Source organism: Anabrus simplex, chromosome 9, assembly GCF_040414725.1.
Source record: "Anabrus simplex isolate iqAnaSimp1 chromosome 9, ASM4041472v1, whole genome shotgun sequence".
Lineage (NCBI taxonomy): Eukaryota > Metazoa > Arthropoda > Insecta > Orthoptera > Tettigoniidae > Anabrus > Anabrus simplex.
Genome location: NC_090273.1, coordinates 70,061,563 through 70,076,817, shown reverse-complemented (window position 1 = coordinate 70,076,817; position 15,255 = coordinate 70,061,563). Strand labels below are relative to the sequence as shown.

The window sequence follows — 15,255 nt, the reverse complement described above, 5'->3', positions numbered from 1 at the left end:
CCCACATGTTTTTTTTACACCGAGTACATGTCAACTTATAAATGCCAGATTCTTGGAATTCATCATCCTGAAGTTTATTGGCTCTATTGTGATTAAAGAATCTATGTTTCGTATTGTTTTTGGTTGAAAAAGCTACTTTGGCGTTGTATTTCTTAAACAAATTCGTGATTTCATAAATCCTTGGGTTATTAAAGGTGTATTTGACGTACCTCTTAGTCTTTTCTGATTGCTGTTTAAGTTTAATTTGTTGTTGATATTTGCATTTAGAGATGATCTTGTTGATGAATTTCAGACTGAAACCATTATGTAGGGCTTGTTGACGAATGTAAGATAGTTCCTTCTTTCTGTCAGTTTCTGTTAATGGTTTTTCAAAGGCCCTGTTGACAAAACTATAGTAAGCAGATTTCTTTTGTGAAATGGGATGTAAAGAATCGCTTTTTATTGTGGTCAGTGTAAAAGTAGGTTTTCTGTAAATTTTAAATTGGAAAATGTTGTTTTTCCGAATTGTTTGAATATCTAGAAAATTGAGCATACCTTCTTCTTCGGCTGTAAATTTAATGTTAGGGTCTAAACCATTTAAAATATTTAGAATACTTAGACTGCCATTGATTTCTCCATTTATTATGGCATAGGTATCATCAACATATCGTAGCCATAGATCTAGTCCTTCAATGTGGCCTACTATCTGAGTGTGTTCCAAATAATCGAGGTATATGTAATTGGTAATCCATCCTGCTGATATATTTTATTATTAAAAGAAAAGAAATTATGGTTCAATACGAAATCCAGGATAGTTAAAAAGTTTTCTATTTCGGGTTTACTGATATGTTTGTGATCCAATAAATTCGTTTTTATAATCTTAATAGTGTCTTTTATAGGAATGTTCGTGTACATATCCTTAATGTCGAAGGAACATGTTACGTGAGAAGAAATTAATTTGAAATCTTTAACAGCATTGCAAAATTCCTTGGAGTTTTTTACCGAGGTTTTGGTATAAAAAACGTATTTTTGGGTCAAGAACTCATGAATAAATTGGGAGAATTTGTATGTGGGACTTTTCCAAAAATTAATTACAGGTCTCATAGGTATGTCCTTTTTATGTAATTTAGGCATAGTTCTTGCTTTAGGAAGTCCTGGATTCATATTTATGAGTTTTTGAATTTCTTCGTCGTTAAAAAGGAAGGAGCTTTGCTTCAGTATTCCTTTCAAATTCCTTTGAATTTTTTGGGTGGGGTCTTTTTCAATTACCTTAAAGTTGTTGTTAATGAAAAAAGTTTGAATTAACTCCTGTCTGTTGTTGAAACTATGCCAATTGTGATTTGGCCCTTTGCCTAATATTTGTAGTTCTTGTTCTGGTTAGGGCAGCTTGTCTCACGTTATCATATCTTGGAAAGATGTTTATTCCGCGCTGCCTTGGGGATCTGTCTTTGTGCACAGAACAAGAATTACAAATATTAGGCAAAGGGCCAAATCACAATTGGCATAGTTTCAAAAACAGACAGGAGTTAATTCAAACTTTGGCAGAAACAGAAACGGCCATACAAACCCTCCCAGTCAACATTCAAAATGACATTCGCCACTGCATCCACTCACCATTTAAGGTACAAGGTAAGCCCGAAGAATGGTTGGATACTCAAAACACACCACCATAAATGGTACGATTATTGCTCAAAAGTATAAAGAAAGGTAAGGGACGGGATCTAGTGTTTTAAGTAGAATCCGTATCAATGGAAGGTGACTTCCCATTTAAAAAATGTTTCATGCATCGACTGAGATTCAAGCCTGGGCCGTCCTGATGTGAAGATAGAACCATTGGAACTGAGTTATCACACCCGCCAATTACAAAATAGTTACCCACACTTTTGATAGTGCCATTTGAGGTTCCAATCCGTTCCTGGCCATTTGACAAAATATATAGGCTTACCTATCGAACTTAGGTATGGATCCGCGATTATCTTGCTACTGTTAGAATTTAAAAAAAAACTTTTTCATAACTTACCAAGGATGCACATAGTTCTGGCTTCTCAGTGGCAAAACGGTTCCTCTGCAAAAAAAGTTGCTTATATGGCACAAAATGAGGAACTAAGTGCAGCTCACAATCCTGTCACAGTCTTCCCAATGCTGCAACTTAAACACAGAACATCTCTCAACCACGGCACAACCCGAGGATCGCTAGGTCATTGTTGTTTCTGGGAACCAATGTGCAAAAGCTGACATGATGTAGTAAGCTTGCAACTGTTTATGGCTGTGGCCCCTGTTATCTCAGTGATCACGTTCTGGCCCCTACTGAGTAATCCCTTGCTAATTGCCCCTTTCCTCATGTCTTGACTTTTGTCAACACACAGTTACATTCCCAATACTGAGGCTTCTACAGGGAAATATCCCCGCACATCACAATCCTAGTGTTTTCCGTTATTCAAGCAGTACAAATATGGAGAATTATGTATGGCCCTATTGAGCCTTGCTAGTAGATTCTTTGTTGCTACGTTAATTTAACATTTTGGCGTAAGTTTTTAAGTTGTTCATACCGTACGTAAAACAACGGCTGATCCTCGCTCTAGTTTCAGGAAACATTTTTGTGGGTTGGACGGCCCCCCTGCCCCCGCCCCCCCCGACTACGCCAGTATATTAGTATATTACTGTATATGAACCTGGTCAATACTGACCAATGGTCAAATTTGTCGAATCGGATATAAGACAGCAGTATAAATAGAAAAAATAGGAAGAAAAAGTATGCCAACAGAAAGAACAAACAAGTGTCAAATCAAGTCTACATGTAGATTTTTAAATTAATGTTTTTGTTTTTTTTAACCATTTGCTTTACGTTTCACCTACACAGATAGGTCTTATGGCGATGATGGGACAGGAAAGGGCTAGGATGGGGAAGGAAGCAGCTGAAGCCTTAATTAAAGTACAGCCCCATCATTTGCGTGATGTGAAAATGGGAAACCACAGGAAAACATCTTCAGGGCTGCTGAGTGAGGTTTTTTCCCTTTTTCTAGTGGCTTTACATCACACCAACACAGGTAGGTCTTATGGCGACATTGGGATAGGAAGAACTTAGGAGTTGGAAGCAAGTGGCCGTGGCCTTAATTAAGGTGCAGCCCCATCAGTTGCCTGGCGTGAAAATGAGAAACCACGGAAAACAATCTTCAGGGCTGCTGACAGTGGGATTCGAACCCACTATCTCCCGGATGCAAGCTCACAGTCGTGCGCCTCTAACTGCACGGCTAACTCGCCCGGTAGTGTGGGGTTTGAACCCACTATCTCCCAAATACAAGCTCACAGCATGGCCAACTCACTCGGTCTCTACATGTAGAAGAACTGGGTTTGATAAGAAGAGAACCTTTCTACTCGAGGACGACTGTGTATAAAGATGTAAAGATTGTCCTTTTGTGTTTTCATGTTTGTTATTGTCTTCTCTTTCTACAACCTGTCCTTTTGTTCACCCTATTATGCGTTCCTTTTCATGTTCCCATCTTAATTTGACTTGATTTGGCTTTTCTCCATCCCGTAACTTAAGCAAGTGCGATTATACTTTTGTATGACTGTTGATGTTGTTGTTATAGCCATGGAATCTCTAGTTCTACCTCGACTGTGATTCACAGGCATGTGACGTTTTATTTCAATAATCTTGTGTATTCGCCAAGTTTCAAAAGATGTTTATCTCATTTGACTATCTTGCGCCCTACAGCTAATTCATATTATTCTGTATGGTGGATGTATTTTCTAGGTTAAATTCTGTTGAGTGTTTTGTTTCTTTTTATGAAGGCTGCCTTGTTACTTAATTTTCTGAACTTTCGGGTAGTTGGCCCCTGTTGATGACTTGGTGTTAATGGTAGAATCTGCTGAAAGCCTGAAAGTTGGTCTTTGAATAGAGGTGCAGTGAGTATGATATGAAAATTAGCATTTTCAGGAGTAAAGTGATGTCATTATGGATGAAGTCAAAGGGAACTGAATGTGCTGTGAGCTGGCCATTGTTATCAGCAGTGTTCTCTCAGAAAAAGTTCAACTCTTGGAAGAAACTAATATGGGTCTGCTCTAGGGCAAATTTGGTGTATGAGAATGAAAGTTGGGCTGACTCGGAATAGCTTATTCATAAGTTGGAAGTAACAGTCTTGAAAGTAACGAGAATGATTACTGTTATTCACCACCGAAAATCACTGCTGTAATCTAAATCAGCCCTTTCAATACTATTAACATTTTTAAAATTAATTTATTTCATCACTAAACACCATACACACCAAGTTCGATACCTGCAATCGCTTAAGTGCAGCCAGTATCCAGTATTCGGTAGGTAGTGGGATCAAACCCCACTGTCGGCAGTCCTGAAGATGGTTTTCCATGGTTTCCCATTTTCACACCAAGTAAATGCTGGGACTGTACCTTAATTAAGGCCACAGCTTCTTCCTGCCCAGTCCTAGCCCTTTCCTATCCCATTGTCCCCATAAGACCTATCTGTGTCGGTGCGATGTAAAGCAAAAAAAAAAAACACCATACATGTTTTGAGAACTTTACATGTTCTCTTCTTCACTGGCCCAAAAACTACTGAACATTTCTTGGACTTAACCTATCACCTCATATTTAACAAAAATCAAATACGTCCTCTGTATATAACATATTAGAACTTTTATACTTAACAACTCAAAATTAAAATATTAGGTATGTTAACTGAATAAACTGTAAACTTACAATCTTATAAATAAAATTTTATTAAAATAACAGACTTATTCAGTAATGAAAACATTTAAAACGTATCACATTAGGATGGCAAACCTATGGAAGAAATTCGTCAATCTTCACATCCAACATGCCAACCCACCTAAAGAAGATAGTCTTTGACCAGTGTGTTCTCCCTATACTGACTTACGGTTGTAAAACCTGGACATTGAGCAAGTTTGTTAAGCAAAAACTCGGAACAACCCAAAGAGCTATGGAACGGTTTATGCTGGACTTCACGAAGAAAGACAGGAAGAGAGCAGATTACATCAGGTCAGTCACAAAGGTCGGTGACATTTTAGAAAGGGTCTTTATCCTAAAATGGCAGTGGGCACGCCATGTTGCTTGGAGAACTGATGGTATGTGGACAAAGCTTATGCTTGAGTGGAGTCTGAAAGATCAACTGAGACCGAAGGGAAGACCACTGGACAGATGGGATAAAGACATCCGGAAGATTACTGGGATCAGTTGGCAGAACATCGCTCAAGACCATCCCAGATGGAGAGACCTCATGAAAACTTACCTTGCTTCAGACTTAAAGAGGCCTCATCGTAAAAACGACTGAATATGGCTGATAGTGATAGTGAAGTTTTTCTTTCACTTAAAATACCAATAAAAACCTTCAACTGAAAAGTTTTCATCTACAATAAATTGTTGCAGCTTCTTCTGTTGCACAGCCCCTGTCAGATAACAATCTCTTACTGGTATGTTAGCTTTTGTTTTCACTTCAATAAATAAGGTTGGCATTGAACTCTGATTGATTTCTAGAAGAAACATGCAGGCCAGTTCAAAACATATTCTTTGTCCTTTGAGACCAGAAACCATACAACTCCATTTGTCTGTTGGAACCATTAGAGTCCGATTAACATATTATACTTGTCGTTGTATGGCTCTGCCAACCAGTATATGAAACTCTGTACTGCTGCATGTCAACTCCTGTCAGCTCGCTTTTCTGTTAAAAAAAAAAAAAAAAAAAAAAAAAAAAAAACTTCCTTGTAACGGTGGGTAAGGGGAACTGGTACAAACAGGTGGGAACATTAGCAGAATGGTTCTCAGAATGAGATACAGAGGGTAAGTTATGAATGGGCTTGATGGATGAAGTTCTGTATATCAATTAGCTTTGGTGATGGGATCATGTGAGGCAAATGGAAGAGGATAGTTTACTAGGAGAGTAATTGATTCAGCCATGGTGGTTAAGAGGAGTAGAGGGTGTCCAAGGGTAGATTCACTTTTTGATAATTTAAGGATAAGAGATGTGAAAGGAAACAAGGAAAAAATGGAGGATTGTGGAGATTTTAGTTAATCCACATAGGTCTGCAGACTGAATAGTTGAAATCATAACAGTCTATACTGAAGACGATGTTATTTCTGCAGTTTTAATGAAAGAAAGAAAGAGAGAGAGAGAGAGAATGTGTGTGTGTTGTGTGTGTGTGTGTTTCTGCAAACCAAGTGTATCAAATGTATGGTGAACATGATGTGAAAATTTAAATACAGTCTAGCAGTGAATCCTGTAACAATTAGGAGGGTGGCTCCCCAATGCAGTATGATTTGCCCTTAGTTTTCTTATGTATGTAAGTGGTATGAGGAAAGATCTGGAATCCCAGATAAGGCTTTTTGTCTATGATGTTATGCTGAAAAGAGTAGTAAGTTACAGGATTGTGAGTGATTGAAAATAGACCTTGACAGTGTTGTGAGGTAGACATCAGAAAATGGTATGAGAATTAACGGAGTGAAAAGTCACCAAGAGGAAATGTCCTCTCAGTTTTAATTACTGTGTTGATGGGGTGAAAGTAGCTCACAGGGATCACTGTAAGTACTTACGTGTTGATATAAGGAAAGATCGTACTTGGAGTAATCATATTAACAAGGTTGTAAATAAGGGTTACAGATCTCTTCAAAAGGTTATGGTAATATTTAGGGGTTATAGTAAGTATGTAAAGGAGAGGGCATGTAAGTCTCTTGTTGGACCCTAATTAGAGTTCGGTTCCAGCATATGGGACCCACACCAGGATTAATTGGAATGAGAAGTGGAAAAGATCCAGTGACAAGCAGCACAATTAGTTCCGGATGTTTTCTGACAAAAGAGTAGTGTTACGAACATGTTGCGAACTTTGGGAAATGAAAAACTGGAAAACATTAATTGTCATATTCATGGATTTTTCAATAACTATGCCCCTAATCGCTGTGTAAAAGTAACACAGCCATGCTGCCCTTGGGTGATAGCTAAAACTAAATCTATAATGGCTCATTGTGATGCGTTATATCAACATTACAGACAAAATTTATCAGCTGAAACATTTGAACAATACCGCATGATGCAAAATCGAATTGAACAAATTATCTGCAATAAGAAATTTGATTACTTCCGGCATATATCCAATAATATAAAAGCTTGTTGTACTTTGTGACAACTCCATTCATTAGGTATTGGAATTTGTCAAGATGGCAGATGAACTGTGTCAGTGTGCAGAAAATAAAATGTCTTAAAAGTCAGACAAATGTACGAATAGAGGTTGGTGTGAGAAGGTGTTAGCTTCTGTAGAAGTGATAAAAATGACTCTGGACACCTTCAGAGAGGAGATTACAAAGCTAGCCAACGCAACACACTCAGGTAAGCAACAAGCAACTTACTTTGAGGCTGTGCAATCGAGGCCAAATATCTCCAAAAAATTATGACAAAGGGAAGGATTCTGAACAGTTACTAAAATGATCACAGTCTTCCACAAAAGCAAATTCAATTAATGTAGGAGTAAACAAAATCAAGAAAATATGAAACAAGGAGGTTGTGCTTGAGTTAAGATATGAAAATGATTGCAAGACAATAGTGAACACAGTTGAGACAAATAATCCTTACCTGAAGGCAAGAATACCACACAAGAAGACATACATTATCATTATAGACTGTTATGCCTTTCAGCGTTCAGTCTGCAAGCCTCTGTGAATTTACTAAACGTCACCACAATCCTCGATTTGCAACTAGTGTTGTGGCCTCATTTAGTTCTATACCTCTTGTCTTTAAATTGTTAGAAACTGAGTCTAACCATCGTCGTCTTCATCTACCTCTACTGCTCTTACCCTCCATAGCAGAGTCCATTATTCTCCTAGGTAACCTATCCTCCTCCATTCGCCTCACATGACCCCATCACCGAAGCTGGTTTATGTGTACAGCTTCATCCATCGAGTTCATTCCTAAATTAGCCTTTATCTCCTCATTCCGAGTACCCTCCTGCCATTGGTCCCATCTGTTTGTACCAGCAATCATTCTTGCTACTTTCATGTCTGTTACTTCTAACTTATGAATAAGATATCTTGAGTCCACCCAGCTTTCGCTCCCGTAAAGCAAAGTTGGTCTGAAAACAGACCGATGTAAAGATAGTTTCGTCTGGGAGCTGACTTCCTTCTCACAGAATACTGTTGATTGCAACTGCGAGCTCACTGCATTAGCTTTACGACACCTTGATTCAATCTCACTTACTATATTACCATCCTGGGAGAACACACAACCTAAATACTTGAAATTATCGACCTGTTCTAGCTTTGTATCACCAATCTGACATTCAATTCTGTTGAATTTCTTACCTACTGACATCAATTTAGCCTTCGAGAGGCTAATTTTCATATCATACTCATTGCACGTATTTTCAAGTTCCAAGATATTACACTGCAGGCTTTCGGCACAATCTGCCATTAAGACCAAGTTGTCAGCATAGGTCAGACTGCTTACTACATTTCCACCTAACTGAATCCCTCCCTGCCATTTTATACCTTTCAGCAGATGATCCATGTAAACTACGAACAGCAAAGGTGAAAGATTACAGCCTTGTCTAACCCCTGAACCAAGAACTCGTTCTACTATCAATTCTCACTGAAGCCCAATTGTCAACATAAATGCCTATGATTGATTTTAATAATCTACCTTTAATTCCATAGTCCCCCAGTATAGTATAGTTCCCTCGGTACCCTGTCATGTGCTTTCTCTAGATCTACGAAACATAAACACAACTGCTTATTCCTCTCGTAGCATTTTTCAGTTACCTGGTGCATACTGAAAATCTGATCCTGACAGCCTCTCTGAACCCTAATGAATGAATTTAATACTGTACTTTCAAAGATATTCACTAAAACTGAACTATTACCTCTTGCTCATCATCCTTATCCAAGAAGTTTGTGGTTCAGCAGTGGATCATTGACCTCCATCATCTTCTCCCTGCATGAGATCTGTGGCCGCTTCTAGGGTACTCCTTAGCTTTTTATGCTCATCCACTTTAATGCTTCACATAGGCTATTATTAAGGTGGGCTCACCACACCCAAAGATATTTTATGCCAAATTGCCAGATTTTACTGAATCCCTCGTAATGAAGGAAACAGTCACTGCCTGCTGAATTTTGGTGACATTTCCTCCATTGGGGACCCACCACCCAACTGAAGTTCTCTGCCTTGAAGAAGTTGTCCTGGTTGAATACTTAACTACGGAGTAGAATTGAAGCCTGTCCAGTTGAGGTCTTCTTTCTTCTTTTCTTCTGTGCTGAAGTCCCTGGATCCTGTAGCCTTATCGGCGAGGCGTTATTCTCCCAAATATAAGTATTTACTGGTTTATAATGATCACTATATTCCAACACTTAATTTGTCTACTGGTGTAGAAAACCCTCGTGATTGCCCACAGACAAATCACACTTACTTTCAGAGTCTAATGTCCTTTTAACTTACTAACAGTTTTCAACTACTCATTCGCGGCTCTCTTCAAATTAACTTATATCAGCACACTAACAATTCTCTCGGCGATAGAGTCTACAGTTAAAAGCCCTCTTCAAGAGCTGATCGTCGAAAAGCCTCTTTAAAGAACCGAGTGTCAAAAGCCCTCTCCGAATGATGAACGACAAAAAGCCCCGTTGTTTACAAGTTCTGAGCTTATATTCCCTTTTCCATTCTTTCGAGAACCCTCTGCTTGATTAATCTACCACCACTACGCATCACTTGTGCACGTCGCTGTATCACTGTTCTCTGATTGGTTCTTTAGCATGGAACCACCCAGTCACATTGTTCTACACCCAATGTTCTGGAGAAACTTAGAAACTCTCCATATGTTTCTGACACATGACTGTACGTTTCCAGTAGAAGTGCGTATTTAACTTGCACAATGTTTCACAATATTAAGACACAGAACTCTTGGCTTACAACTTCTACGCTACATCGAATGTTCCCAGTCTTTCTTCGGATTATTCTGTCATTCCTGTTATTATTATCACTATCATTTATGAATTATGAATTATAGACATATACAGAATCTCCTGTAATTTTCTTTTCATATATACATGTGTTTATATGCCTGCTACTTTTCAAATCACAGGCTTTATACCCTGGAGGTCGCGGATTTAATCCTCATTCGAGTCCGTTTGCTCCTGTCTTATATGCAAAAGACGCGTCGCGAACCGCTGTTCACGACAATGAATCAAATGAAGAGCTCAGCTCGCAATGATGCAGTGTCTCACTTACCTTCGTATGTTAGATTCCCTTTGCAATATAATTTCTAAGGAGATAGAGGCATGTACTGTTGCTAAACAATGCTGTCTGTACTTCTGTATGACACTGGGATTGTTGAAAGCAGTTTACTTTCATCAGTATTCAGTATTCATTATGCAGTAGAACCGGCTTCACGGCGGTGATGGGAGAGATTGAAAACACTTGTAGACATTGTTTTAGATGGCGATTATGGCAATAATGATAATTATTTTGGAAAATGTATCAGAATTCAAGGATTGTGATAGCAACAATGAAAGTTACTGAAGTGAAGAAAGTGAGAGTGAAAGTGCTGCACCAGGTTCTTCCAAACATGCATGGCCAGTGACACAAAAGAACCATAGTGATTGTAATTTGGAGAAAAAAGACAATAATCCTGATATATATCCATTTCATGGATACAGCGGTGTTTCAGACATGCTTAGGAAACTGTATAGTCCACCCACCATTTGAAATTGCAATGTTTTTTTAGAGAATATGGATATGTTTACTTTGAAATTATTTGAAATGAAACATTTGTACCACAGCCAGCTGTCACCCAAGGCATAAAGAATGGGCAAGTCAGTGGCATGAATGCTAAATTTCAGTGAATTTTCTACATTAGTTTTTATTTCATGCATGTTTTTGTGTGACAGATATGCTCAAACTAGGGGTGTGCAAATTAAATCTGATTCCACAGTTAATATTGTGGCCATTTATTGTGATTTGAATGGGTTAATGTGCCTATTTAAATGCAAATATTGTTTCATAATGGTGTTCTAATCATATAAATTGATGAATAATTTGGTACTGGCTGATGTGTTAGCTGACATCAGCCGGAAGTGAATTGGACACATTAGCTCTGCCACAAATGTTGTTCACTCAGCCATTTCACTCTTGACTTAATGAAAATACTTCATGTTTAAGGTTTATGACATCCATTGTACCAGCATTATTATTATTATTATTATTGTGAATATTACAGTATATACAGTATAAACCAATACAATCAGTTGGCATTAAACAACTTTGGCTCAGTATTGGGTGATGATTATTTGCATTCAACAGATCTTCCAGTGTTCATGATGTGGGACATTGACTGCAATGGTACAGATGCTGAGTTGTTCACGGTCACAAATGATTGACCCAATCTTTTTTAGTTTGTCCCTGGAACTTACCACACCCACTTTGAGCATATTCAGAGCTTTAAAATCAGCCTCTTTCTGTTCATGGATAGGTTCTCAGATGGTTCCATTCAGTGATGCTGAGCCCTTTCTTTCCACTTAGCCAAAGAGAATTTCTGTTTGGTGAAACCTGTTACTTACATGAAGCTAGCTCGCTCTCTCTCGCGCGCTCTCTCTCTCTCTCTCTCTCTCTCTGGGTTTTTATCTGGGACGGGGAGATTGTGACTACAAAGCGGTCTTTTTACAGTCCATGAAGGACCTTGGAGGAGCCAAACTGGTTCCTCTGCCTTTGAGAACAATTTCTTGTCCCCAGGACAATAGAGTGCCCTTACCCATACCCGCTCATCCACTCTTAAAGAGAGTGTTGGCACTGGTATAGGGAATCTCCTTATACCGGGAGATAATTGGTCCCTTCATTCGCTATCCATAACCTTGGCACCAAGCGGGTTGGGGTTGTCAGCTCTATGCCTGGCCTCCATTGCCCCCAGGAATGAATGGTACTCATTTTTGGAGTAGGTTGAGTGAGCATCAGGACCATTTGCCCCTCCAGAAGTGGAAATCTTGTTTATCTTATTTGACTTCTGACAGGGAATGGGACCCACAGCCTTCTTGGTGAATATTGTTTGTGTTCTTCAGGAATGGTGACAGGCCAAAATAAATCTTCTCTCAGACATGAAGTTTGGCCTTGCGTGCATCTCTTTACCATTGGTTCAAATGTTCTGATAGGCCACATATTTTGTAAACGCTTCACAAATGGATTGTTTTCTTTAAGATCAAGAATGATGTCATGCATATATGACGTCAGCTTCTTCTTCTTAAAACGTCGTCTCCAAACGGAGGTAGACGATCCACACGGCCAGCTCTGATCTTGACGTTGCAGCCATGCCGTGTGAATTTATTGGAATATCTCTCAGGATCTTTAATGCAGTGGTTTCCCTTTGCCTTCTGCATCCTAATGCCATTGACTAAACTGGTTCCTCTGCCTTTGAAAACAATTTCTTGTCCCCAGGACAATAGAGTGCCCTTACCCATACCCGCTCATCCACTCTTAAAGAGAGTGTTGGCACTTGGTATAGGGAATCTCCTTATACCGGGAAATAATTGGTCCCTTCATTCGTTAGCCACCTGCATATAAAATATAATTTTTATATGCAGTCGTTGCCCCTTCTCTACTGCGGGGAGGTGAATGTCAGAGTTTCACCGTCATTGAAACAAGGACCAAATGGCATTTCCTTGTTTCTCTGGTTCTTTAGAGAGGCTTAACAGCTTAGGAACTCAAAATCTGTTGAAAATATTAAATTTAATGTCATTTCTTTTCCCAGATGGAGGTGGCAGCAGAAAAGAATGAGGGTGATTTATATCAATCACTGGAAGATTCCTCTGATGTGCCCAACAATACGACTTCATCTGAAAATGACTTAATTGTACAGGTAAGTGAGGCATGGAAACACATTGTGTACAGTAGGGTATAGGGTTTTGGTTAGTGATATCTTTGCTAGCATTACAGTCCCATGCGAATTAATCGGAACACAGCAATAAGGTACACATTTTACATTTTAAAAATTTATTTATATAATACATACCTTGAGTACCTACTATAAGCTAATATGTCCTCCTTTTTGTTTTATGTCCTCCTTTTTGTTTTATAAGTTCTTTCACATGATTTGACATTGATTCCACAAGCTTTCTGCACATACTTTTCAGTTCATCATCATGAAACCACACCTTAGAGACTCTTTCATACTTTGGTGGAACAGTCAAGTTTTGTGATTCTCCTTCTGTAAATAGCCCACAGTTTTTCTATGGGATTTATGTCAGGAGAGTTCCCTGGTCACTCTAAAACACGAATATTTTTCTCACTGAAATATTTTTCACTTTCTTTGAAGTATGGCAAGGAGCCACATCTTGCTGGAAAATTCTGTTACCATCTGAAAACCTCCTGTGCAGCTCAGAAACAACACTTCTTTGCAGTATTTGGATGTAGTGGTCAGATTTCATCATTCCTTCAACTAGTACTAAAGGTCCCAGTCCTTCACGTGTGAAACACCCCAAAACATCATCTGCACGGGGTGTTTTACAGTCTGTTGCAAATGACGTGAAGTTGTTGCCTCATTATTTGCTCAATGCACATTTTGAACCCTCTGTCACTATTTAAAATAACTCTCATCACAGAAAAGAACTGTCTTCCAGTGTTCCATTGTCCAGTCTTGATGACTTCATGTCCACAAAAGACGTTTCTTGTGCATTTCTCCTGTTAGAAAATGTTTCTTTACAGGTTTGCAGGCTTTCCTTCCAGCTAATAGAAGTGTACGGCAAACAATAGAAAGGTGAAGATTCACTCCCTTTTCCCCCACTTCATGTGCCAAGTCCACAGCAGTTAGCCTAGGGTTTAATTTACTTCTCCTGAGGAGATAACGGTCATCAGTTGGCGTTGTTTTCTTTTTCCTGCCACAGTTCACTCGTTTTCTTTGGTGAAATCGATCCAGTTTCTTTGTGATGATGATGTCATCCGTTCAACCGAATCCGACCGTCAGCGATTCTATGAATTAGTGCTCTTCTAGTTGTCCTGTTCCACACTGCCTCCTTTAGTTGTTCCAGGGTGAGGGTCATGTCTGGTTTAATCGTGTCTAACCAGTGAGCCCTCTGGTGACCTAGTCTTCTTGTACCGCTGATCAATCCTAGCATGATTGCCTTTTCCAATGTACCACTGAATAATTATATTTATAGTGCCAACACTGACACCAAATTTAGTAGCTAACTCTCTTTGTGTCATAGAGGTATTTTGAGATAATGCTATAATCATCCTGTGCTTCCTGGGAGTCGTATCCATTGAAGAAATAGGTATTACTACCACATTAAAAATCCTCCAAAGTGACTCACTTCGAAATAAATAACACTTTTACCCACAACAATCACCACATAAATTAAACAACACTGAATAGCAGTGCAAATAGTGCGAGAACTAAGAATAAATCATGTTTACCACACTATCGCTAAAGTTCCATTATTCCGTTTAATTCATATGGGCCTGCAGACTTAACTCATTAACGCTGGGCTATAGGACTATGTTTAATTCTTGTTGGCCTTTTTGGATTTCCTCTACTCCTTCATCTACCAGGCAAGTTTGTTGTGCGGTTAGGGGCGCGCGGCTATGAGCTTGCATCCGGGAGATAGTGGATTTGAACCTTACTGTCAGCAGCCATAAAGATGGTTTTCCATGGTTTCCCATTTTTACACCAGGCAAATACTGGGGCTGTACCTTAAATTAAGGCCACAGCCGCTTCCTTCCCACTCCTAGTCCTTTCCTATCCCACCATCGCCATAAGACCTATCTGTGTCGGTGCGACATAAAACAGGTTCTAAAAAAAACGATTCCTTCATCTTGATGGAGAACATATTTTTCCACTCTTTGGACCACTTTGCACCAGTTTGTCTTCTCACTCTTTCGTCTCAGACACCTGCCAGATTCTCCTTCAGTCAGTTGCCCATGCGGTAGTATATTTCCAAATCATGAGAAGTTCAAGAATTCTTCGAGACATTCTGGTGTTAGGTATTCGAACCAGATGACCTTAAACTAGCTTGCAGTGATGCAGTGTCTCCCTTATCTTTGTATATCAGATTCCCTTTGCAAAATAAATTCTCACAATACACACTGTAAGGAACTAGAAGCATGTACTGTTGGTAAACAATGCTGTCTGTAATTCTTTGTGACACTAAGATTGTTGACCATCAGTTTATTTTCATGAATATTCAGTGTTTATTATGCAGTAAAGAAGCCTTCGTGGCTCAGATGGCAGCATGCAGGCCTCTCACCGCTGGATTCCGTGGTTCAAATCCCGGTCACTCAATGTGAGA

The 15,255-nt window shown here is 39.1% G+C and overlaps 1 protein-coding gene across 1 annotated transcript in view; it reads left to right on the top strand.

Annotated features, from left to right (window-relative positions):
• LOC136880867 (myosin-3) overlaps window positions 1-15,255 on the top strand; it is a 299,781-nt gene that overhangs the window by 59,255 nt on the left and 225,271 nt on the right. The window contains exon 8 of the mRNA XM_067153408.2: window positions 12,723-12,830. Coding sequence (XP_067009509.2) covers window positions 12,723-12,830 — 108 coding nt within the window. The remainder of the gene's footprint in view (window positions 1-12,722; window positions 12,831-15,255) is intronic.